Below are 27,908 nucleotides of genomic sequence, written 5' to 3' on the forward strand. Positions count from 1 at the left end.
CAAATCAAAAAAATGAGCAGAGAATTGAAACCAAGTAATTCACTGTGACAAAATTATACAACTGTTGGTTGGGATGTTCAACCAATCACTGGAAAACTTCAGAAAGTAATTAGAAGTTTGGTTTCGTTAAATGGACGTCTTTTTATTTTATTCGGAATAGGAAGAAAACAGCTGAGCCCAGTTCTGCATTGTCTCATTTTATTCTTGCAGAGGTGCCCTATTAACTAACTCATTATTGATGTTATTAGAGAAGTGATTTAAAATAAAGGTACTTGCCTATAGCCACACGTTATGTGTAAGGGCAGAACAGAACAATGACAGGGTCACGGGTAGACACAGATACTGTAGATCCTAAATTATTCATGACCCATTCAGCACAAAATCAAGTAGTCCTAGAAAATTAATTCTAGTAAGAAAGGAATGCAATTTTTTAAATAACGCTACAAAATTTTAGTTCTTCTAAAAAACGTACGTTCAGCAATCGCAAATAATTAAGATGCAAAAGTAAAGATGAAAAAAAAAAGTGTTTAATTAACTCCTAATTAGAGAAGTATGCCAGATACAGCAATGGATGGCACTACTTCAGCAAAGAGAAACCAACAAACATTCAACACAGTGAAGGGAACAAGAAAAGCATTTAGCACCAATTAATTTCCAACAATAATCAACTATTTCGAGTAATGTTTTGTACACTTGCAAGGGCCGTTTCGGATTTTGAAGTTAGCTGGAATCGAGAAATAATCTCATTGTAAAACCTAAACAGTCGTGCAGCTGTGGATTCATTTCCATAAGAACTAAAGCAGCCTATTTTTTGCTCTTATTCTCATTTAGAACACTAAGACTCTAAAAACTATTCTGATGAGATTACACAGAATATAGTTGCTATTTTCACAGCCCGAGCTATCCGGACAAGAAAACCATTTTTACAACAGAAACATAAGGAAAAGACCTTTAGAACAACAGTAGCAGCTATAAATGCTGACATAAACTCCATCTTCAGCATAACAAACGTCATCGGGAATCTCTTTGGGAAAGCTGCAGTTGCAAAACGATAATCATTAGGCTTAAGATAGTTCAAAGCCAAATTATAGCAGCTGTACACGTCAAGAAAAAACCCCACATTTTTAAGCATCATGCACATGCTTAATGTAACTACGACCAAACTCCAAAATATTTCTGATTTACAGTAAATTACTCAGAACACTGAAATAAATCCCAGTGCTGCTCTTACCTTTCTTAGCAGCATCTGTTCTCCGTCTTGCTGGTGACACCAGATCCTTTACAATCTGTAGCACTTGAATCATTGCTCGTTAGCAAGATTAAAGAGACTAAGATGCTCCTCTAAAATTCCAACAGGTTTCATTACTACCCGTTATTTCGTGGCTCTGTTCAGTACGCTCGAGCAAAACCGATGTAGGAACAACTCATCTACCTCCATGGAAAGATTTCTGCCTGACGACTCTGCAGGCTGGGGTGATGGGTTTAAAGTGACTTCAGCACAAGGAGGCAAAAAACTGCAAGCAGTCCTCAATGTATTTCTACAGAACATTGTAAAATTATTTACTGCAGAGAATGCATACTGTTTATTCTCTAAATAAAGTTTAAAGGAAATATCCACACTGCAAAGTAACTAAAGAAAACACCAATTGAAATGAATGCCGACAGATGCAACGTGCTCCCCCAGGCTTGGTATCTCAGAAGTGTGTCTGCATCCTCTTTTAAAGCCTGTCTCAATCCAGGAAATTTCATGTAATGCTTTAAAAGAGCTATCGGTGCAGTGTAGAGCCAGCATCAGACCCACAAACAGAATTAAAATTAACTCTAGCTTGCTAAACTCCATCAGGCACCTGCTAAAGACTAATTCAGTTCCTTTTCCCCCCCTCGAACACACACCTCTGACACCCTGGGACGTGACGGGAATTCTTGCTGGAAACCCAGGGAGAATTTCAGCCTTTCTTCTCTCTCCCACCAGCAGAGGCCCGGAGAACTGTTTGAGCTCAGGTATTATCATCACTTCTGTCAGGTAATTTTAAGCAGACAAATTGCAGTATGTGCCCCACAACATTTTTAACGCCATTTAGCAAATGTACAAAGGCACTTCAGAACTGCCTTCTGTCAAAGCCTCTATAGAGCTAACAAAAAAACCACACACCACGAGAAATTGTGTTTTATATGATCGCATTAAATAACTGTCAGCCCTGAAAAAGCTCTGTGAACACTTCAGAAACTGAATTCCTACCCAGCATTGCAAGGCCTTGCCTACACAAAGAGAGCAATTTAGGAAGCCAACTGCATTTCCCAAAAACCGTAACATTAAAACAACCCACGGGCCAGAGCAGAGCACAGCAAGACGTATTCTCTGCCCTTTAGACCTTCTGTTCCCATTGCTTAAGTGCTGGATGGTGGAGGGGAGAGGTCATCTCTTTCCATTTCCAGCTGCTGATCACAAGTGCTTCAGATTTTAGATTTGCTGGCATATTTATCCACATGCATGTCAGCCTCCTGAAACACACACAGCGTAGGCACGACAAACAGTTCCTATTATGTCAGTCTCATTTACAGCCTGCCCATTAATCCACCTCTGCCAGAGGTAATACCATCCCAAAATACCATCAGATTTGGTTCGGCAAAACAAAGACAAGTAAAATCATTCTCTCTGACAAGCTGTCTGATTTCTTCGCCCACTCTGCAAATATTCAAGTGTCCAATCAGTAGGAAGCTTGGAGACATTCTGTGCCACAGTAATTTAGGTTCCTTCAAACCGCTGGAATCAGAACTCTCAACTTTCTATACTGAGAATGATTTCTAACTTCTATACATACACTTCAGTTCCAGGTTTCAGATAAATGATTTGATATGTAGAGAGGTAAGGAAAAGATTACCATAAACAGACGTTTGCAGAACAACTATAATTTCAAAACATTTAAATAAGATTTTAATTGCAGGGTTGTCTGGTTTACCTTAAGGTCCTTTACTTAACAATACAGTCCTCAAAATCCCTGCTATAAGAACTTTCCCACCATTACCTTGCCATGATGTGCTCGCTCTTTATCTACTTGGATTATCAAACAACTTGTCTTCAAGTTAAGCATATAAACTCAAAGCAACAGCATTACTGACAGCTAATTCCATTGCACGCTTCCTCTCAAAACTGACTTCTGAGTCTATGGTTTGCAGAAGAATGCAATTACCTCTACTAAACTTTTGATGGCCCTTTTGTAAACATAATAGAATCACTGAATCATTTTGGTTGGAAGAGACCCTCAGGATTATCTAGTCCAACCATAACCTAACTCTAGCACTAAACCATGTCCCTAAGAACCTCATCTATATGTCTTTTAAACCTCTCCAGAGATGATGACTCCATCACTGCCCTGGGCAGCCTGTTCCAATGCCTGACAACCCTTTCCAGGAAGAATTTTTTCCTATTATCCAAACTAAATCTCCCCTGGTGCAACTTGAGGCCATTTCTTCTTGTCCTATCGCTTGTTACTTGGGAGAAGAGACCAACACCCTCCATGCTACATCCTCCTTTCAGGAGGATAGAATAAAGAAAACAGAGAAGGAAGAAGGGAAAAAATGAAGAGGTAAGGTAGAGTAAAATCTTCAGTAATAACAACCACATAATCAATTAAAGCATGAGTATACCTTGCAGATCCTGGAGGTGAATTTTAACCGCACTAGACTATCTCACTTCCATAGGAAGGTTCTGAAGTGCTGGAATAAGAAGAGGATGGTGAACTGACAAAGGGGAACAGTGGGACGAGGGAGCAGAGGAAGAGGGAAAGACATAGAAGAGATGCTTTGTGATTGCTTTGCATCAAATTATTTAAATAAAAAAATAAAAGACCCCCAGGCACTTCAGTAACTAGGAAGCTAGATATTAACTCCTGGGAAACGGTTATAGCTATTCCTTATTCCATTTTCTTCAAAATTCCCCCTGTTCTGCTGGTAACAAAGATACCAATGGGAAAAGGCCTCTTAGATGATGTGGAGGACTACAGTGAGAATATAAGACCAGTACCTATCTACTAAAGTTTGCAGAACAGACGTTAGAAAGGCTTTTATTCCAGTCATCAGTACCTCTCTCCCCACCAGGGGCCAGGGAAGCCACCCTCAGCTTTTAAGAGAGAGACACAAGAACCACAGGGCTAGAAATCATTTTCACACACGCCTGCCTCCCGCAATGGGAAATAATCCCCAAAGATGGTGTGCATAGTAGTTGCCTCCTCTCTTCTTTGTTAGGGAAATTGCCACATAGAAAGAAACTGAAAAAAACCAACCCAAAGCCTTAAAATTAATTTAGGAAAATGTAAACGAGTCTGTGAAACATTCTGTGTGCGACCTAAAGAAAGAAAATAGTGCGAGTCTGAAGCAGGGCCATGGTGTTCATGATAAACAATATAACAGACAGATCGCTCACACCCTGAAGAATTATACAATAAGTTTTGTAGCTGATATTTCTCTTTCCTCAAATCTATTTATACATCTACAAGACAATAACACTAAACCTGCACTTAAAAAGTGGCAACACCAAAAAGACTTCAAGAAACAAAACACACTAACTAGCTAAATCACAGTATCACAGTATGTTTGGGATTGGAAGGGACCTCAAAAGATCACGTAAATCACGTAATTTCACACATCACTCATGACCGATAACTTGGTTATAGTTCACTCGTACCTTTGAATCATGAAACCAAACTGCTATTTCCATATAATCTGTCGCTACAACAGCCACATTCTGAGAAAAACACAAACTGTGGGTCGGGATATTCACCCACTGAAAGTTCAGAGCAGCTCTGACACAGATACACAAGGTAAATCAAAAAGAAACCGAGTGTCACAAATATAGAATAACAATTTAAGTAGATTCTGTTTGAGGAGAAAAAAAGTGTTAGGTGTTCAGTGCATATCACATGAATTTCTGCTAAGCATTCTTCATCTTTGACAGCTAGTTTGCTAAGCAATACACACTTGATGATCTTGCATCTTGCTTTTCTTAACTCCATGCTGAAGAATGGCTAATATACTAATTATCCAGTATGATTTTGGGGGCTGCAACAACAGCTGACTGGGGTTAGCCTGCTTGTTTACCATGTATTTTACAAGCCTGCAGGTCTCTTTTTGTCAGTGTTTAACCCTTTCTCCCTAGTGGGGCCCTAGGGAAGCAGATCCTTTGCTGTGAGTGGAGATTATTCTTCTTCTAGGAAGAATATGAAGGTACCAAGCTTGGTAATGTTGTTGTGAATCTTTCTAGCAATGCTGGGCGTTCCCTTACAGCTTGAGCTCTTGTAATTCTACCGTTTCTCTGAACTCTCACTTTTAATATACAAAAAATAAACCCCACCGCATTTCTTCTTTATAGAGGTGCAAACGCACACGTTTCTAGTCTCCATGGTGTGGTGGAAGAGAATGTGGAACACAATGTGGTTCTTATTTTCTAGGTTCCAAAATAGAAAAGCTGTAGGGAATAGAGAAATCAGGCACATTATCAACCTGATTAAATATGTTGGTACAAGAAGGAGCAGTGAACCAGGATGGTATTTTATGGATCACTGTGTGTAGCCCTTGACCTCTCCTAAGCATAACACAGAGAGGGACCTGCATCCTGATTAGTCAGCTGCCATCACTCAAAATAAAAATGTTTCCATTAATGTAATTATAATTAACCAGCCTTTGAAAGCCGTTCTTTTTCATAAAGGGTATTGCTAGGAGGCAACATACTTACAGCACAAAATACAATGCATAAGTATGGCTCGGTGGGTATTTGTCAAATGACACTTGGGGAAAAAAATATCAGAGCTTAAGTTTGAGGAAAAATCCATATTTTCTCCTTCACTCTCTTCTCATAATCTATAATGTTTATGTATTCATGCCATTCTGCCTAGGCTTTAAAAAAGAAACATCAAGAACCCCCAGGGTAATCCCAGACAGCACCGAATCTACCCAAAAAAGCACCTGTTGTGCTCTCATTTATAGAAAGGAAGATGTAGCAGGTACCATTAAACACCCCACACCACACTAAAATGGCTCGAGGGCATTCGTTCATACAAACAGGCTTGCACACATTTTATTTGAGATGCAAAGTTATTGTGACCGTTCTTTTTTCCATCTCACATCAAGCTGAACTGGCCAGAATTCAGGCTGCATCCAGATTATTCCACCACATCCTCTGCAGAAACCTGTGCAGATCTGTCTTCATAATCCTACTTTGTGCTCCTCATAGGCAGAATTATTTATGTCCTTTTCCTTACCTGCTAGACTCTAAGCATAGTTAAGATATCAAGCGTTCAGGCCCAATGCAGCCAAGGAAATGGACAGTCTGTAATGCAATGGCCAGCAGGGCACCAGCCCGAGACCGAGTCCTGGTTGGTGTTTGAATGCAAGCAGGATCAGCTTTAATCTTCCCATTATCATCTAGAAAGCACAGAAATATATATATACACACAAAACACTCCTCCTAGTATCTCTTTAGCTCTTCAAAAGAGCAAAGTTTGCCATTACAGGCGGGATTTACGAGAACAGGGCGGGGGGGGGGGAGGGGATTCCCTTTGCTCTTTGGACCCTTTTTCCTACCTCTGTAAAATACAGATGGTGCTTCGATATGTTCCAAAGTCAGCTGGATTATTCCTAACAAGGGCTATAAAAAGTCAAGTGCCAGCAACAGCCATGGCAGCTGTTCTCAATGACCAGCCTGAGCATTTGCTTTAAAAGCTGCAGTTTCAGAACTGCTTCACCTTCCCTCCCATCGTGGCAAAGGGGGTTGGAAAATGAAGATTTTCTTATCAGGAATAACAACTATTTCATGAAAGGAGAAAAGTTTTCAACAAGAGATTAGTTTAAAGGATTAAGGAAATACAAGCGAGGCACATGAGCCAGGAAAAGATGCTTTGAATATCAAATAGAAGAAACAGCGTATTGTAAAAACATTTGCTTAGTGAGTTCTCAGTAAAAACTGCTTATTTCATGCAAAAAATAATAAATTCAAATAAAGTCTACCTAGCAGCTAAGTCCTGGCAACATCTTCAGTACCAACAGAAACATTTTGGTTTATGATACCTGGGCCCTGACTTTTCCTGTCACAATTGGTCTTCAAATTAATATTTCAAAATAAATAGGCATTGAGCTCCAAGACAGGCAATATATCATGATACAAATTGTTACAAAAGGAGTTATAAAGTAGGTTATCTATCCTTTCCCGCTAATGTTTTGAATTAATTTCCCAATCTTTGAACTGAAGCCTACAGCTTTCATTAAGTTTTAAATAACCTACTGTAGTTGGCATAGAATTCTGGAGTCTGGATCAATAACTAACCCTCCCCATCAATCTCTGAAACTGCAATTCTGATCTGCATTGTTTTCTATAGACTTTTCTTGGGCAGCAATGTAGGAAAACAAACCATGAAAAAGATATACAAAAGAAAACCCAACACTCTTAGGAAATCATATGTGGAAATCTGGTAGTCTTTCCTGGAAAACTCTTTGCACTGGTGATATAACTCAATTTACTATTCAATACATTAATTTTTCAAAGATGAAATGCCTTTGGATATACATTTTGCAAAGCATCTATAAAAATAGGTAAATACATAGACAGCCTCCCAGTCTTCTGAATGATTCTACAGAGTCAGTAGATATAAGGAACTACTTAATTCAACAGAACTCACACTCACTTAGGATTTTCTTCTTCATTCCTGGCACTTTTGCTTCCATTTTCAAAGCATGAAAGTATGGCTGCAGTTTTTAAATAAACTGATGTAACCATATGACCCTGTTCTAGAAGTCTTCTTGGGAACAGAAAGCAGCTTGATCTGATAGATAGCTTTCTGTTAGAATTATTTAAGTGAACACTGATTAAAGAGGATGAGAGACCTTTGTCCACATTTTTTAAAGTCTGTTTTTCTTTCTACTTTAAATATACAATAAAGCTGCTCATTAAATTCAGGATGATGATGGAGAACTTCAATAAATGGTCCATTAAATTAATTCCACCTGTTCCAGGCAAAAGCTTTTCAACCCAAAGAAGAAAAACAAATGCTGAAAAATGAGAAAGGGGAAAAAAATATATATATATAGCCATATAGCTGTGTTCAGCAGCTATTATTGCACACTTTGAAGCTCTAAGGAAAGAAACAACACATTGCAAAATACTGTCACTGCACAACACTCTTACCGTTACCCTTCTTACTCAATTCACACTAATTTTTACCCCCTCAGCTCTTGCTACAACACGTTCTGGAAGCGGATGTAGGTGATAACAAGACAGCAGCTCCCCTAGAGAGCCCCAATGAAGCCAAGGGAACTGCCCACATACGTCACTTTCATCACCCACTCGATACATCCAGCCAATAATGGAGACCAATATCAGCATATATGTATATTTTAGCTGCAAATTGTAATTATTTTTGAGAAAAAAGTTTGTCCTGGTTTTGTTAAAAACTAGTTTCTCTTTTAGTGAATTTGCCTGTCAGCTAAAGCTTCATATTAGCTGCATTTTCCTGGAAAATCAGATACATGCTTTGGTAAACATGGCAATGGAATGCAAAATTATTGATAAGCATGGATGGACATCTCACAAGAGGGGCAACGAGAAACTGGTGACCAAGAAACTGACCAACCGAGTATAATATCCCATTCATGTGAATACTTCATATAAAAGTGGGAGATCACAAGAATCTTGTCCCTTTTTCCTTATGGCCGACATTAGGAGAGGATCTTGCTAGTCGTCCCTGCAAACTGAGGCCTAGAGACTGAATCCAGCTCCGGTTGGCTGCAGAGTCCAGTCCATGACTTCGGGTGCCGGCTCTGCAGTTGCTGGGACTTTCAAGATCAGTTTTGTATATTTTGTATTATTTTCTCTATTCTTATCAGTAGCATTAGTAAAACTTTTCTAATTTTTCCAACTCTCTTCTCTCTGTCCTTCTTTCCCTCCCGATCGCCTGTCCTTGGTGGGAAGGGGGCAGAGGGAGGAGCTGAAGAAGGAAGGGAGGGGAGAGAAGGTTAACAATACATCTGCCAGGGTTTCATTGTTACCCCGCAATCAAACTCTCAATGAAGTTCCATACTAGAAGTCTCAAAAAGAAACTAAACATTTATGAAGCTGTAATTACAACAGAAAACTTACAAAAGATTTTTCCAACAATATGCAGCATCTCCTGCATATGCACATTCCAAGCAGAATAGGCAGCAATTTTTCATTGCCTGGATTTGGGTCAGGACTGTAGTTTTAATCAACAGATTTATCTTCAAGCTAAAGGATAGCATTAAGATGTTCTGTCAAACCTAAGCATATGGAAAGAAGCCATACAAGTCATTAAAAGAAATATTTTTTCCTTTTTCTAATATTAAACAAAAATCAGAACTATTACTATCTTATGTGTGTCAATTTTGAAGCCAAAAGTCAATTCATCAATCTATTTTGGCAAAGATTAATGAAAGTGAATATGCATTCAATTCAAACTTTAAAAAGAAATATTAAAACTTTGCTTTTAATTTAAACCTTTACTTGGTTTCCTGATGAAACGGATACAAATGAGATTATAATCTCTTACCCTCCTTGAAGCAAAGAAAAACTAGAGAATTCTGTGCATCCCTATTTGTCAGCAGGATTAAAACCTATACTGCATGTAGCATTTCTGTGTTGATATTTAATCCAAGTAATAAAACACAGCTGTCCACAGCCATCAGGAAGAACATCAAACCTTATTAGGCCACAGCAAAATACATAGTATTTTCATTAACTTCATATATTCGCAGGCTTAAATTTTGTAGCGAGTCACCTATGGCATGGCTTTCTCTCTCCCCAAGAAACTCAATTTGTAAAGCAAGTTTTGAATACTTTGTAATAGGCTAACCTAACACTAAAGAAATATCTGTTCACACAAATATAGCTTACTTACTGATGAAAACACTTTTATAAAGAGACATATGCTACTTCAAAAGTAACCGAAGGAAATGAGCCTGAAGGTCATGCAGCCCAGAAGTGACGTCCCGTCCTTTGTACAGAAGCAAATCAGGTCTGTCTGCTCAATGTAGTTGCGTTCTAACCAGAGATTATTAACTGTTCACACTTCTGCCTCCTGCTCTCCCAGAAAACACACTGGAAAATGCAGTCTTTTCCAAAGTATTTTAACTAATGCATTTTAAAAATCTGAGCTTAGTAGTTAGGTATGACAATCTTGTTAAGCACAACTACTTAAGGCTAATGCTAGAGTTGTATTAGAGATACATATTCCAAGTAAGTGGCTGCTTATGGTTACCTTTACGTTTATCTCTGTTTTGCCTCTGTTCTTAGGAATGGATTTCTTTAGTGGTGCGCTGTAAATTAAGAGGTCCCATTTGCTTCACAGTGAGTCCTGTTTTCCATAAAGCATATACATGGCTTAGCTGCTAACAAGAGAGTTCTCTTATACTCTCAGCAATGGAAGAAGTTGAGGGGAAATGTCTGGGTGTCCCAGTGACAGTTCCTGCAGGTGAACTGTGCTGGTGTTAGAGCAAGAAAGCAGCAGTGAGAACTGGAGAAGAGAAGCTGACAGGGGATCTCGTCAATGTTTATAAATATCTCAAGGGTGGATGTCAAGAGGATGGACCAGACTCTGTTCAGTGGTGCCCAACAATAGGATGAGGGGCAATGGGCACAGGCTGAAGCACAGGAGGTTCCATCTGAATATGAGGAGAAACTTGTTTACTTTGAGGTGCCAGAGCCCTGGACCAGGCTGCCCAGAGAGGTTGTGGAGTCTCCTTCTCTGGAGACATTCAAACCCACCTGGACACATTGCTGTGTGATCTGCTCTGGTGAACCTGCTTTAGCAGGTGGGTTGGACTGGATGATCTCCAGAGGTCCCTTTCAACCCCAACCATTCTGTGTTTCTGTGAGAAATAGGCTTCTTTATTCAGCTCCACTTTAAGACAACCAAGCCATCCACCTACAGAACATCTTACCTCCCTATTACAAGAGCTAAGACAGAGGAATTGTCCATGCCCCAGTCCCCATTTTGGCACACTGTAGCACATTTACTGTTCTCCATGCTCTTTCTGTAGCTGAAGAGAATTTAAAATCAAGTCAAGCTTCAGCACATGGTCCAGAGAAGAAAGGCCTGAATAGTGTCACTCTACCCAATATTATAGCCAGGCATTTTAACGCACTATTTTAACTACCAGTGGTACTACACCAGTGCTAAAGAACGGGAACACAAGTGCCACCATCATCCCTTTACAGCAGATTTACCCTTGAACTTAGAATCACAGAATCATTTTGGTTGGGAGAGACCCTCAGGATCATCGAGTCCAATCATAACCTAACTCTGGCACTAAACCATGTCCCTAAGAACCTTATCTAAACACCTCATCTAAACACCTTTCAAACCCCTCCAGGGATGGTGACTCCACCACTTCCCTGGGCAGCCTGTTCCAATTCCCAACAACCCTTTCTGTAAATAATTTTTTCCTAATATCCAATTTAAACCTCCCCTTGATCTGTTGGGTGTCACTGGACAATACACAGGTAACCTGGCCTTGCTGTATCATCTAGTAGAACCACTGAATATACAGCATTAAACGAAACACAAATTAGAGAGTCAGTTCTTCAAAACAGATGTTCCATTTAATGACCAATGTATTAAAAAGATTTTTAAAATTAAAAAAAAAAAAACATACACAGCACCCAAGAGCCTCACAGTGAGTTTCACATAAATATCAGTTTAGTTTGTTTAAATGCATGGGGAATAAATAAATATTGAAACGTCACTAAAAGCGACTCCTTAGACTTAGCTCTAAAAAGTACATTCCTACCACACAGTTAAATAAAAAATGAAAGACATCTTTATCACTGTTTCCAGCATAGGAAGATTTTTGTGCGGGGAGGAATTGGAGAGGAAATAAAAAGCAAAATTTAAACTTTTCAGTTTGCACCTAAACTTTTCAAGGCAAACTATAAACCCACTTTTTCCTCTCCCATCCTCCAAGACCAACCCCAACGTCCTTCAAACACTCTTACAGTACCTTGCTGTAACTGGGGGGAAGTAAGAGAATGTCTGATGTTTTACAACCAGATATAAAGTAATATGAAATAGAACTGCTCTGGAGTGTGCAAGGCAAGCGGGATCTGGAGAACAGACAAAATACGGCTGTAGTGCAGGATCGCTGATGAGAACAGAGCATCACCTCCAAAAAGTAAGTTTGGGGAGGGCAGGGAAGGAGGGTTGTGTCATCGAAGTGTTTGTACAACTCAGAAATAGCTGCAGCACAAAATAATGCTCCTCACATAACGTTGTACGGATTTCTAATACCAAAAATAAATAAATAAATTAATAAGAGAAGGAAAAGGCTTTATATTGAACAAAAACAGAACACATTCTGGTGAGAGACATATTTCCTTATGTCTCTAAAATTTCTGGAAAGTCTGACTCCTGCTCAAAAGGGCTCTGAGCGAGCCTTTCAGCACTACCACGGAACTAGGCAGGTTTTCAAAGAGCTTTTCAAGGGTGAAACAGAAAGGCTGCATTCAAGAATCCTCTCCTACGGCAAACCAAAGTGCTTTATTAAAACAAAGTGCCTTTTGATATTAGTGATCTATTAGACTAATGACTGCACTGCTGAAAAGCACTGGAGATTCTGCAGCATGTTGCTGTGCCTTCCCTTCCAGAAATGATTATGTTGCACAAAATAAGGCAGGAGGAAAATAATATTTCAAAAAAAGAAGAAAAAAAGAAATAGAAACCTCAACACACCAGCTTCACAAACTGGTCTGGAAGTCCTGCAGAGTTTTCTACCCATCTCAGATACTTTGAGTAGGACAGGTACTGACATTCCAAGAGCCTTGAAAAACATCCAGTGCTATCTTGTCAGGCTCACAAATAATTTTAAGAATTAAAGTATCTTAATTATAGGGGGTTATTTTGCAATGAGAGATTAAACGAACCTTATAATCAGTTGAGTGATAAGATATTACCTAAGTGTAGCTGCTTCGTTTACACAAACATCTGCAACCATCCTTGAGACACTGAAAGGACAAGGGATTGGAGAGGTTAAGTAAAGAAAAGATCTTAAATTTAAACAAACACAGAGTCAGTCATGGAGCCGGTCATCCTGCTGGGACTACTTGCATAACCCCACTTATGGCAACAATGCTGAATGTTTTCCGTCCCTGCTACAAATCAAAGAGGTTGTTCTCTATCAAAAATTGGGTACAGAATTTCAGAGCAGGTTTTCTTGAAACATGGGTCAGTTTAGCTTAAAATAGCCACACATCTTGTAAATCATGTGTTTTATTTCTTGAATATGAACATAGATAATATAACATAAAATGAGGCTGCGGCTCATTGTTTTTCTTATCTGTGATAAAAGGTACAGTAATGAGCAGCACCAGCTTCACTTTTCCAACACAGTGGTGCGTATTATTCAATCATTTGTACGGAGAGAACAACATGACTCACAACGGGCAAGGAAAGTCTTCTGAAAACCTCACTTAACACGGCTGTTGGAAAAAAGAAGTCGTCTTCAGCCCATTTCTGATCCTTCAGCTGACTCAGCTGTTGTTATGTGAATTCTCTAATACAATAGGAAATGATAACACCACTAGGAAGCTTAAAACTGAAGCCTCAAAGAGTCCTCTCTGCAGTAAGTATTAATAGAACATTGCTCTGTGTCTATACAGTGCCTCATGCAGAGAGGGGGTGCCTGTCCAAACATCTACATTTATAGCTCTCACTTTTCACTTGTATTTTAGCCGTGAGTTTCTGCATCCTTCCCTGCTTTGGAATGTACTTGAATGCCACCCTCAACTTATCACAGGATGAATAGGATCGCAGAAATATGAATTGCTTACATAGCGGTGGATACTTGATACTCACCCCAGAGAACAAGGTTACAGTGTTCTGCTGCAGGACTAGCGAAGACCAGCAATAAAGGCATTATTGTGCAACGTTCTATATAAAGAACTACAGAGATAGGCCCAAAAACTAAGATTTAAATTTAAAAATAACTGTAACAGGAGAATATTATGCCAAAGGTACGTACTTCCGTGTACACTAATTAGCAAGAAAAATTAAGCGGTCCTTACTGCCCATCAATCAAAAGAGTAAGAGGCAGACAAATTTAGAAAGAGGACTCCGTCCCGCTATATAGAAACACATAAATAAAGTAATTGTTATATATTTCATGTAAGTACATAATTTATAATATAAATAAAAATTATATATAAATATGTAATGCAAGTGTAATATGTAAATGAATGTTTAAATATAAAAATATTATAAATATATTTATATAATCTTCACTATTTTGGGTGCACACACAGAGTTACATTGGCACGAAGTAAATAATTTGTAAATAATCCAACCTTAATTTTCATTGCAAACACAACAGAATAGATGTCAAGTGCCAGTGTCTATAAAGGACATATTCAGGGAGCAATAAACGTGTATACAAAAAGGCTGGTACTTCAATTACATTCAGGATGGTAATTTTCCTGCCACAAGTCTCCTGTCAGTTCAAAACCAACAATAGTTTCCTGCCAGTGCCAACATCTTGGTTTACAAACAGAAATTACATCGGTTTAAACACAGGTGTCATGTTGGACTAACTAATTTAGAGAAACCCCATCAATCTGACCATCAATTTAATCCCACAGGGAGAAAGCCCAACTGAAATAAGATAGCCTTGAAGTTCCATTTATGGCAAAACAAAATATATGTATAATAATATACACGTATATTAGTTAAAATGTGTTTGAAATATATGCAAAGGGTTTTAAAAAATTTAGCCTTACTATACATTATTAACTAACAGTAAACACTACACAGTGCCTGTTCACCTTACAGAAAGTGAGACTACTGAACTTGTACGTATCATCTGAAGCACAGTTTCTGAATGCAATAAATACATTTTTAGTAGCTGCAACCACCTGCAAAGCTTAAGAAAAAGTGGCTTTATAAGTCTATGGAGATTGAAGATTTGTTTTGTTCGGTTAAAAAAGTGACAGAACAAAACTCACAAATGTTTGTCTTCCTCTTCAATCTGAATAAATTCTAAGGGCAAGGAAAGCCAGCTTACCAGTCCCATGTATCCTAAAGTGATCAAAAATGGTTAAAAGTCTGTTTAAATGCAGACAAATTACAAAAAGCTTTCGTTTGTGTTCTGATATATTTAAATAGCTGTACTATCAGGAAAAAAAAACCTCACAAGGTCTGAGAAGTTGCAACATTATGTCAGCTGAATAAATAACAAGAAATCCAACATCATCAAATGTGAATATTAAGAAAACAAGTAGGTTTCTATTAACATGCCTACATTTCATCATCAGTTCTGTGCATGTAAAGTATTTGGGTTTATGTTTTATTGCGACTAATGCACCCTCTGTATTTAGAGGAGCAGGTTAATTACAGCGTTGGTGAGAAACTGGGTCATCCAAGATCTGATTAGCCCTCTGGAGACGCTTCTCCTCACTTCGTGTAGAAGAAGCCTAAGATGACTACGTTCCTAAACAACTTAAACTACAGTTCATACACATTTCAGGCATGGGAAAAACACATTTCACACTGGAAAGGACAGTCTCACCCTCCGACCACTGATTCTCACCCCTGCACTTCTCTCCCTGCATTTACAGCTATGCAGAAAGCAGCTCAGGGAGCCCACCCCACGCAAATCAACCTCAGGAATGCTTGTGCAAGGAGGAAAAATGCAAAAATTCCAACAGGGAAAGGCCACCACCCCCCTCGATTGGAAAGTGCAACATTTTAAAGGGGGGGGTCACAGAATTTTCAAGACCCTCAGTTCAGCCTTGACTCCTGCAGGCCAGACCGTTTTAACGAAACTCAGCTTCATTCAAAGCTTTTCCACAAGTCCGTACGACTTTCTGTAACTCATTGACCTCTGAATCTGTGGTTTCAGTTAGAAAACTCTCTCTAGCACCCTTGCTGATCGTCTCTCTCAAGTATGAGCTGCGCTACCCAAGCAGACACCCAGCAGATCCAGGATTAACCAGCAGCATCTGAAGAGAGCAGAAGTGAAAAGTTAAGACAACACAGAAGAATAAAAGCGAAGCAAGATCAAGAATGGGAAGCACTTCTCCTGACCACCAGGTTCAGGAGCCAAACAACTTAGGATATGTGTATTTTTCATGCTTCATCTTCCCACCACAAAAAAAAAAAACAGTGACTACACTACTTCTGATCCAAGCATTCATGCGTCAATACAGTTACATACAGGGGCAAATTCTCCTGACAGTTTCAAGAAAAAATAGAGCATACTAATGTTATTAATGAAGTAATTTTTATGGGGTTGTTAATATACAGTAGCTTTTTTAAGTATCTTGTGGGTTTCATTCTTTTCCAGATAGTCATTTTGCAGGGGTGGTTACTATTATTTAATTCTTTAAATATTTTGAACACATCCCAAGTCTTCAAACTAAGCTTCTTCAAATCTGCATTATTCCTTTTTATCCCCCATGTCCTGCAATTCTTTGCCACTCAGATCTTCAGTTTTTCCTAAAGAATGACTGTTTCATATTTCAGTAAAGATGACCTAGGACACAACAGCTTCTTCTGTATTTCTCAAGTCACAATATCTCTAAAGATTAGAAGATAGTTGTGCTGTGAAATCAATTGTTAGAGAACACACTTTACAGACGGTATCTTCAAGCTTGAATTTTATAAACGAGTTTTCAGGGTGCATGTTTCAAAAGATAAAATAAAAACTTAGCATGTAACATAATAATCCAACACCCTTTAGCTACTTATTGTTGTATTTCATTTTAAAGAAATTTTAGCTTCATTCTAAGCTTTCCTTCCCCAGCATGCAGTTTTATGTATGAATCAGAACTTAGGTTGTTTTCCTTTCTTCAAATCTCAGCTCACTGAAAAGAACTGATGACTAAAAAGCCTCTTAAACAACACAGATCAGCTTTGTCATTTGCAACACTTTACTCTAAAATACACAAAATGCACAGGCACCTTACACTTTCTGTAAGCCTCAAAAAATTGTCCATTTCCCAGCAGTTATTTTGTGAACAGTTTGACTTGTCCTCAGTTCACTACAAATTCATTCTGGCATGGAAGGAGGGGAGGCTGGAAGTGAGGGGGGAAAACTGACCCAGCCTTAACCAAACAGACTTTTCTTAGCGTGGAAAGTTTTAGAAAAGCCCAGAACACACGTTTCTCTGTTGCAAGCGTAGGAATAACAACACATACTTGCTAAAGCGTTATATTATCTATTAAGGCTGACCTTAACATTTGTTTTAATTCCCAAGTTTATTGCCCGTAAACAAAGAAAGCAACAGCCAAAACTATTTCTTTACGCACACTACGAGAACTCAAAAAGAACGAACAGAAAACTCGCTTTTAGAAATCACAAAACCCTAAGGTTCCTCGGTGAACACAAACTAGAAAGCCAGCTGTAATGAGAGGTCAAGACAAATAACCAGCCATCAAACAGAAGGAGCCTTTAATCACACCATTGTGGTCTTGATTTGAACTGGTGAAGCAAAAGGTTTCCCACCTCACTACCAGGCCACACTGACCATTTTCAAAATCTAAGGTTACATCGCACAGCATCTCTTCCAAACACACAAAATGTGCTCCTGCCCTCAGCCCATCGCAAGGAAAACCTGAAGAGACAATACTGAAGAATAGCAGCTTAACTTCCCAATTGCAAGTAGTGTTTTTAGGGTGTGGGGAACAAAACTAAGAGCAGAAAGCCAAAGCTAGAAAGAATTATTCTGTACAATTTATCCCATATATTTAAGGGGGGTGAAAAATGAAGATGTCAGCAGCTTGTTGCAATAGTATGTACTAACATTTATTTTAATTGTTTGCAAACTGAGTTCATTGGAGGCACTCGAGTAAGTTCAGTGCACTGACCTTTCTTCAAAGGACAATGCACAGGGAAACTCCCAAACGCAGTTCATAATCATAAGAATTTGTCATGACACTACAAGCTTTCTGACAGCTAAATGTCAACAACCGGGCAAAAACGTAGAAAATTCAACCCACTCTTTCTGTGATGTGACGTTGTAGCCAGGTTACATACAGCCAAGGTTTCTCTGACAAGTTACCTGTTAAATGGTAAATCAAAATCAATCTAACTTAGCTACGCTGTATACTCTTACCCACAATTGAAGCATGTGACCTCACTGTCCTATGGGGCACACAATGTTAAAATATAATTTGAAATACATGTTTGTCTTATTTATTATATATATAAAGGCAGATCACAGTAATAAGAGCGTTAAGAGAGAATGCCTCAGTTTTAACACCTTTTCAGATTCTCTGTATTACCCAACAATTAAAAACAACTACCAGGAATGGTGGACTTGGCAATTCCGTCAATACTCTTCCCCAATATTGGAGAAGAACTGGTACAACAGGATCTGAAGCATTTACCTACACACCTGATAACTATTAAAACGTATACAACAGCAGGAGTTCCCCTAGTCACTTTCCAAAATAAATTAACTCATCATTTGCTTAAAAATAAGCTTGTGGGTGCTTCTTAAGTACCAACATACTACAAATTTACTTCTACATGCTGTTTCAATAAAATAATATGCTCTATGTAACAAGCTGCTGAAATGACAAATATGATACAAGGTAAAAATTGCTTTTTAAATGAGTGAATAAGGCTGGCAGAAAACCAAATAGATATGAACTGCCTGTGAATAAATTTAGAGTAGATATTATAAAAGGTATTTAATCATTGTAGGACTGAGAGCGTGGAAAAGCCCTTCACAAACAGCAAGGGAAATATATATTGCATCAAGTGTATCACAAGAAAACAACAAGTAGGATTCTATAATGTAGCCTTCACGTAACAGTATCCTGAATTTATCAACCAAGAAGTTATTAGCCTTCCTAAGTTTGACATTCTCACATTTTAGATAGATTTGGGGTTTGAATTACACCAGGTGATGCGCACATTCGGAATACCGGACACTCCCATCACTTCAAACACATCTAGCAATTCTAGGTGCCCACAGACCTTGTGAATAAGCCTACCTGTTACAGAACTATGCAAATAAATGCATCTTCATAAGATGATAAAGACCTTTGAGACTGAGGTACTTAGTAGAGAGGAGCCTAAAACTATGTAGACCATACTTATAGTTCCAGTTCCTCTGAAGCAAACTGTAAACCAAGAAATTCTACCCGAGCTGAACCATATTTTCAAGAAAACGCAGCGTTTTCGTTTGTGCCCTTGAAGCCAATCACTTAGCATGGATTTAAGCACCTAATCTACCACAGGAATGTAGTGTCCTGCAAAGAAGAGACTGTATTTTGAATAACATTATTATTAATCACCACAAAAAGTATTGCCAGAGTACTTTGAATACGGGTCTTCGTTCTTGCTCATGTAAAGCTAAACTCTCCGGTCTAGAATCAAGTCAAAATCTCACCAATATCAATAATGTTTTGCTCAAGTCATGACAGTATTTGTTGTACTCAAACCACCAACATCACAGCTACACCTCAGTGAGTCACACTTAACACACCATGATTCAAAAGCTAAAAAGACACTTATTCATTATGTTTAAGCACATGAGATGCTCTATAAAAAAAAATATAAATATGAATATAGTAGTGTTTGCCAGATCAGGATATTCAGGTACTTGAATAACTGCTTGTAAAGTTGTCATCTATGCAGTACAGTAAATACTTTGAACGTCAGAAAGTAAACACGTATGAACAGCAATATGAAAGCTAAAACAGATATAATCCTATATAAATATTAAAATTGTTCTATGTACACTAAGCATGAACCCTGCACTTCAGCAATTCTTTCAGTCTTGTTTTTTTGGTGTATTTCTTCCTTTGCTGCATTTAGCAACCCTGTCCTTCATCATTCTTTTTTTTCTTCCAGATGACATGAACAGTCATTTTTCATTTAGTTTGACAAGGAATTTAACCAACAATTTTCTTCACTCACTTCCTCCCAGAAAATCAAAGATTCTTATTTTACTAACATAAGTTATAATTATCCTACAAACTAGATGCTAGTTCTCAAACAGATTCAGTACAGTTGTGTTGAAACTGAGCTACATTATACAGTTCCTGTGCATATGAAGTTGTATCCTTATTCTACACGATGGAGAGGTAGGTGATGTTGCTGCCAATAATTATATTACAAAGTCTCACATCCATAAAACCTATGAAAGACCTTTAGACACTCAAAACAGTTGGCTAAAAAGAGATTCTTTTACCCATCAGATATGGCCTAAAACAAAACTTCTGGTGCCTTTCACCTGTTTTTTCCAACCAAAACAGATCTTAAATCGCAGTTTTCTATGGCTCAGATCTTTCCACACATGCCAAAATTCCTTTGGGATCAGACCTCTATACTGGAATTTGAGTAATATATTTATTTTTTCCCCTTAAAATGAAGTCCATTCATTTTAGGTTGGATTTTTACCAGCTAATTTAATTTACTGGATGGTCACATATTTTGGAGTCCTTAGCAAACCCGAAACATTCCCCCCCTTTCCCCCCCCCGAGTTACATGTTTTATTTATACTGCAAAAAAACCAAACATCAGCTTGTTACAGAATGCACCTTCTTGAAAATGAAACCAGACTACCAACACAGAAGCCTTACAGAGCACACATTGATCAAAAATTCGCACATTAAGAACACCGTCTGCCAAATGTCAGCTATATTTGGTTATTTTTAAAGGACTGAAGAGATAAAATTCAGTATGAACATTTTTGAGGAAGAATCACCTTCCAAAAGCCACTACAGAAGCACATTTCTTCTAAACTGCAAACGAAGAGTTTCTTTTTTCTTAAATAAACATATCTACTCACTCATGACTGGAAACTTCTCTGCATATAATCCAAGACGGGTCTTGAAGCAAAGTCTCTTGTTGGAGAAGGTTTCCCAGAGGTATACATGTCCTGATGACAGCAGGAAAATAAAAGAGACAAGTTAATTTTTCAACTTGAAATAACTAGAATAAATGTTAATATATTAACTGTCTTTCCTACTATCTTTTCATCCTCATTAAAAAACAAAAAAGAACACAAAGATGTATTTGTTATGCCTGAGGAACTTCACTGCTTATGGATATATTTTGAAGCATATAAAGTCAAAACATGTACTTTCTTCTAACATTCATATTATGAACTCGTGCATGTGCTGGTTCATAAAACATAAAGGCTCCCAAAAGATAACAAACATTTTTCAGAAGTTAATAGTACAAGACTACAATACAGACATGGCAACTGAAAATACTAAAGTAGTATTTTCCTTCAGCAACCTCAGCTTGCAAGAAGATGCGACATGAAGATGCTCTTTAAAACACAAGCTCTACAAGTAAATAAATAAGCATGGGTTGGCATTAGGCTCCAACACTTCCTCCTCAGTTCCCATTTCTAGCAACTGTAAACCATCACATCAGTCAATTCATAATCAAAATTTAACAAAAATAACCAACTAAGACAGTTATGGATTCACTAACAATGTGCCTGGTTCTCCCTGAAGCGAAATATAGAGGTTTTAACCTCTGACAATGACAGCACAGCAAGTATATTTTGGAAAATGTATTATATCATCTCTATCTTGCTGCTAAAAGCAAATTTATACAAATCTGATAGAACAGTGAAACTAAAGTAACTTCAGCTCATGGCTGAGATGAAAAAAAAAGGCAATCACACATATCTATTAAGCGATAAAGTTTTCCTCTAATATCCACACAAATAGTTTCTGTAAATTAAGGAATATTGTGTGATTTATTTCCTCTTTCAGAACCATTAAGAACTTGCTGAACCCGACCACTTGTGCTAATTCAGCCAGATAATATCTTGTTCTGACTCAGATTTCAAGTCTCAACTCTCCTGATCTCTTAATGTTAAAAAAATAAAATAAAATTTAAAAAGACAAAAGAAAATATCTTCTTCTCAAGTATGACTTTGTATAACATTTACGGACTAACAGCACAGGCCAGAGGAGTAGAGAAACCAGCAATGGACTGGATTCACATCACAAAAAGGTCCAGCTGCCAAAAGGAAGCCTTTGGTAACGCTGCAAACTGAAAATTACAATCAACCTTTTTTGCGTTGAAAAAGTAACATGGGGTGGAGGCTTAATAGGCAAAGGAAATGGTATTGTGCTGGAGAAATACGTATGCAAACGTTCTAAAAAAATCACAGATAAACACAAAGCTGTGAGATGGTGCAACCACTAAATAACAGTTTGAATTGCAGGTCCTGTCAATTTTCTCTGAATGGCTGCTAAATTAAACACTGAGGCACACACAGCCTCATCAAAAATAAAGTGGTTAAAACATCATTAGAACAGCAGTCTTGTCAGCTTCCTTTTGATTACTGATGTCAAAATTATCAAATACAACTTCCATAGCGCTTAATTATTTACTGAACTAATTACAGCTATTAAGAACAGCAAACGAGTCACCCAGACAGCCCTCAACCCAGGGCCAAAGCACTTTCGACCAGAGCTCCACACCACATTTGGGCCCAAATTGTTCCTCAGTCATACGCAGAGTCAACTAGAAGACCGGAGTCTCCTGTTCAACTGGATTTTCCACAGGTATAGTCTCACCTTAGTTTTGTAAACACGAACTAACAATACTCTGCCTCAGAGACACCATGTTGCATGACATTTTATTGTGTGTATGTACAGGAAAAGGCTGATCATTAGGAAAAGAAAAAACCACATCAGTTCTAAAAACCACTTAAGGCTAATAATAGCATCACTATGCACCATATCATTTATAAGAATCTAGTTATATAACACTAATGAAATAAGTAGGGGAGAACATAGCATCTATATACTACCTTAAAACATACATCATAACCATGACAAGAAAATGTTCTGTACACCACAGCAACTTGAACTCCGACTTCCAGATCTTAAATGTCACTATCTCACCTATCCTAGTTATTGCTAATACAAGCCAATACAGACTTCCAGTTTAATTCAGTTTTTGTTCTTTGAAATAACGCCGCATATGTCCTTTATAAAATTTCCCTCTTTCACAACTTTATCATCTTGCTAAAGGCTATTTGACTATTAGAAAGTGCTTAAAAAAGGGAAGTTTCATCTTTTAATCTGTAATTTCAGATAAAGTAATAGCAAGCAGTATTGGAAAGTCAGGAAAAGTCTGAAAGTCTGTACTTTCTACTGCATAACAATATTGATGCTTTTCCTAAGGATGTGAGTGAGAAACTAAACAGTTATCACTCAGCTCTCTCAGCCAACAACCTGATTTATTGCAATGCTTGCAGGGCTCTCTCCTGCACAGAAACACCGCCAACTACAACACAACAGAGAAAGAACAACTATTAGTTGTTGAGTGTCTTGCTGAAAGATAACATCTTGGAAAAACTGCCTTTTTATTCAAAATAGTACCCGACGTCCTTTATGCTTTTCCTCGCAATTAACAAGGCAATAAAATTTAAAAAAAAAACACCACCACACACATACCTTTGATCCGTCTCTTTTCCTGAAGAGCTAACCCTTGTATTCCGCCTAGTATTTCCTCTACTAACACACACCTACCAGCCCTGGGTGGTATTTACCTCGAGTAGTTGTGAAACTATCAGCATTTTGACTTAGATTTGAAAGGAATACCTCCAGTGAGAGAACCTCTTTATTATTAGTAATTGAATTTGAAGGTGTACAACAAATTATCTGTTTCCACACTCGGTGCCAGGTCTCTTTTTTCACCCAATACTGTTTCAGGATACTTAATATGAGCCAGATTGCAAGTAAATGACAGCATATGATAATTCTACGCACAATGACTCTATCTAGATAAAAGATTTTCCTTTAAGCTGGCAATTAAGATCCAGGTCTAGTCTGTGTGTATCTGTTCAACGCTCAGGAGTGAACATTATGAATTTATACCCCACTTCCGAAGAAGCAGAAATCACAGGAGCAACATGTACACACACACACACCTGGCACAAATCCTTATTTTACTATCATTTTCTTTCTTCTTTAAACCAAAATGTTATCCCCCCTCAACGAAAACAAATACAGGCATCTCAGAAGCACATGTTTTTAAGCTTTGAAATGATTGGTTTCCATATTGTATAATCAGAGAGCAAAAGAACAGCTGGTTAAAACGCAGTTCTACTAAGTGATTATTTCACACCGCATCCAAGTTGAATTAACGACAAAGTTACAATCAGCAACAACAGAAGTTAAAAAGAAGCAAAACTAAGTCGCTTAAGACCGTGGCTATTAAAAAGAATATAATCAAAATTCCTAATATAGCAGCAAGCTCCTGAGCTTCCCAGCTCAGTAAAATGCCCCAAGACGGTGCAAATGTAAAACTTGCAACAAAATAAGTCTACTCCAGTTGAAGAACCTGCACAAAATCATTCACCGGCCACAAATGAGGAAGCACATAAAAGTACAAATGAAACAAACAGCAGGGCACACCCTCCTCTTTGTTCATAGCAGGAATATTTACACTACAAAGCGTTGAAGCAAATTGGTTTTAGTTTCAGGCTGTGCTGATTGGCCGCTGTATTTTCACGTCCACCCGCCTGGCAGAGCTGGAGTTTCGGCTGTCACACAGCAGTTCTCTATGGCGGGGAACACACCGAGCTAAATAACCACAGAGCACAATCATTTAATACAAGTATTCTCACTCAACTGACCCTCCACAAAAATGCATTTGTTGCGAACGAGACAGATGCACATTTGCTTTCATTGCGCTGTGCAATTCAGCGAAAGCTGAACACCAGCCACGCTCACAGGCAGTTTCTGTGCAGCTGCTCCAAGCAGAGAGCGGCACAAAGAAAGTTATTCTCAAGTGTTCGCGGGCGAACGACTGGTACAGGAGTTTGGCGACAGCGTTTTGAAGCCGCCTCTTGACTCTCGTTCAGCTGGCGGTTCAATGGCCGCGGTGGTTTCCTACGGGCAACATCCACACGGCAGAAAGAACCCGAAACAGCCGATATTTGGCTGTTTGGCTGATGGTCTCAAGTGGGGGTTATGGAGACTGAGGGAAGCACTGGGGTCTGCGGCCCCTCCTGTACCCGCCACTTGTCACCACACACCTGAGGTATCGCGAAGAGCAAAGGAGGGAGCGGGTACAGAAAGGCGGCGGTGCCAGAAAGTCACATTAAAAGGAGGGCTCAGCCACCCAAAACCTCCCTGCTCAAGAAGCTGGTATTACAGCCTCTCACCTTGACAGAAAACAGGGGTCACAAGGGGTGTCTGACCACAGCTGCGACCCCCCCAAGCACACACTACCCCACCCTCGACTCCTAATCCCCATTGTGCCTGCAGAGTCCCCAGCCCCCACAGCCCCCATTACCGTGAGGGGAGCCCACCCCCTGCCTGGGGCCGCCTTTTCCCGGGGCGACCCCCCCCCACCGCAGCCACACCTCCCTCAAGCCTTACAATGGGACCCCAACGGGGCTTTCCGGGGGCTCCCCCAGCACTCCCGGCTCAGCCGCCTCCGCTCGGAGCTCCCCACACGCTGCCCCCTCCCATCAGAAATAGTAAGGACCGTCCAAGCACACACACCCCTCCGCTGGGAATGGAACAGTCTGAAGCACCCCGGTACCCTCCGGGAGCCGGCTCCCGCCTCTTCCACCTCCCCAGCCCTGCGGGGGGTGTGCGCTGCCCAGGCTCCCCCCCGGGGGAGGATGGTATGACCCGCCTCCCCTCAGCTCTCTAGGAACTGGATCCCACCCCGCCCGCTTCAATGGAGAGGTCCGGCGCGGTGTGCCCCCCAACACACACGCACCCCGGGAATGGAAAGGTCCAGACGCCCACCCCGCTGGGAGCTGCACAATGGCCGGACGTCCCGGCGCGCCCCTACCTTTGCTCGGCTTCCTCCTCCTTCCGGGGCCTCCGTCCGCCTCCTCCCCAGCGGCACTTCCCCGCTTGCTGCCCCAGGACCGGCGGCCTCCAACCAGGAAGTGCCCCCGTGTGACACCAGCGGCCGCCGCTATGGAAACCCACCCCGCCCCCGCCCCTCCCCCGCCGGCCCACAGGGCTGACCCGCCGCCATCTTGGACTCACAACGAGGCGCGGGGTTCCCGGGCGGTTGGCGCTCTCAGTTCCCGCCGCCGCCATCTTGGGCTCGCAACGAGCCGTCCCTGGCCGAGGCCGGCGCTGCTCCGGCAGCCGGAGCGGTGGGGACCCGGCGGGACTGAGGCGTTTGGCCCCCGTGCCGCCCACAACACCCAGCTCAGGAGCTGCGAGCTGGGCCCGTGCGTCAGCTCTGAGGCACCTGGCGGGAGTGGGCATCCTGTGGAAAAAAATACATGAAAAAGTGGGGGAAAGCACAGAACAGGCCTTGTTCCCCTCAGATTTATCTTGGCCCTTTTGCTGTGCTGCATGAACTACCAAAACCCTCATTGTGAAAACCCTGTTTGTTGTTGTTTTCTCAGGCGAATGACCAGCATCTGGAATATTGCATGCAGTTCTGGGCCCCTCAGTTCCAGCAGAACAGGGAACTGCTGGAGAGAGTCCAGCGCAGGGCAACAAAGATGCTGAAGGGAGTGGAGCATCTCCCGTGTGAGGAAAGGCTGAGGGAGCTGGGGCTTTTTAGTCTGGAGAAGAGGAGACTGAGGGGTGACCTTATTCATGTTTACAAATATCTAAAGGGTGAGTGTCAGGAGGAAGGAGCCAGGCTCTTCTCGGTGACAACCAGTGATAGGACAAGGGGTAATGGGTTCAAACTGGAACACAAGAGGTTCCACTTAAATTTGAGAAGAAACTTCTTCTCAGTGAGGGTGACAGAGCCTGGAACAGGCTGCCCAGGGGGGTTGTGGAGTCTCCTACTCTGCAGACATTCAAACCCACCTGGACACCTTCCTGTGTAACCTCATCTGGGTGTTCCTGCTCCGGCAGGGGGATTGGACTGGATGAGCTTTCGAGGTCCCTTCCAATCCCTGACATTCTGTGATTCTGTGATTGGATATTGGAGAATTTAAGTACAGGTTTATGGTTGGACTCCTCAGGTTTGTGTGTGAAAATACATATGATGGGATCAACCAGGTGGCTCATTCCGGCTCTCCTGGCATCACACGCATCACAAGACTTTGATCCCAGCCTTAAGCTGAGTCCTCCCACTCCCTGTGTGCAAATTAACTTCTGCACATCCATCCCTGAGCTTTGCATGGGGCAGCAAACCCAGTTACAAAGCCGGAAGAGAAGCAGCATAAAAATACAACAAACAGCTGCTTGAGAATATTAGACAGCTCAAATGCCTCAGCGGTGTCATGACCAGAAGGGGCGGCTTTGGTTTGAAAAGAAAACCATTGTGGTTAAGAAGGAATTCGGAGTAGCAGTAACGTATGATGTTACATTAAAATAAACAGTAGTTAAAATGTACTACTGAAAGACATCCAGTAATGATACAAGAAGAGCGCAATGTTCAGTAAGTGTTTTTAAGCAGTCCTGTGTTTGTGTAATCATTCTATTTAAATACTTCAAATAGTAACCAAGGAATTTAGCGTAATCTACAGAAGATAAACTCTTTAAAATAGGCAGTTCCAAACAGCTTGCACTAGGAGTTGTGGGTCTCTTGATTTCCAATACTACTTTTTACTAAATCGTGTCATACAGGGACATTTTGTGACAATTTGGAGAATGCGCTGGTCCATTATTCCCGGGTAGATTCGATGAGTTGAATAACCACAGAATCACAGAATGGTCAGGGCTGGAAGGGACCTCTGGAGATGATCTAGTCCAACCCACCTGCTAAATCAAATGATTGACTGGTTAGCTGAAGATCCGTAAATCTTCTCCACAGGTACTTCCATTTTTAATAGGCTTTCTGTCCTCAGAATTCTCTCTCATTTTAGATGAAAAATAGCCTGAGTGGAGTTACTTCTGGAAAAACTGGAGGTACCACCCCACCCCTAATATATGAAATAACTATGAAATAAACATCTTAGCCTCTGAGAATCCAGTAAATCTACATGGTTGCAT

The 27,908-nt window shown here is 40.1% G+C and overlaps 1 protein-coding gene across 2 annotated transcripts in view; it reads right to left on the minus strand.

Moving 5' to 3' along the window:
* Positions 1-25,883, minus strand: part of USP6NL (USP6 N-terminal like) — a 130,348-nt gene extending 104,465 nt beyond the window's left edge. Inside the window, exons 1-2 of one of the 2 annotated variants that reach the window (XM_080351779.1) lie at positions 25,789-25,883; positions 20,795-20,884 (exon numbers count right to left, since the gene is read on the minus strand). In XM_080351779.1, coding sequence (XP_080207905.1) covers positions 20,795-20,798 — 4 coding nt within the window. In that variant the 5' untranslated portion in view covers positions 20,799-20,884; positions 25,789-25,883. Of the gene's footprint in view, positions 1-20,794; positions 20,885-25,364; positions 25,467-25,788 lie in introns of those variants that run through there. The other variant, XM_080351780.1, reaches the window with a different exon arrangement.
* Between the last annotated feature and the right edge of the window lie 2,025 nt (positions 25,884-27,908).

This window comes from Nesoenas mayeri, assembly GCF_963082525.1.
Source record: "Nesoenas mayeri genome assembly, chromosome: 1".
Classification (NCBI taxonomy): Eukaryota; Metazoa; Chordata; class Aves; order Columbiformes; family Columbidae; genus Nesoenas; species Nesoenas mayeri.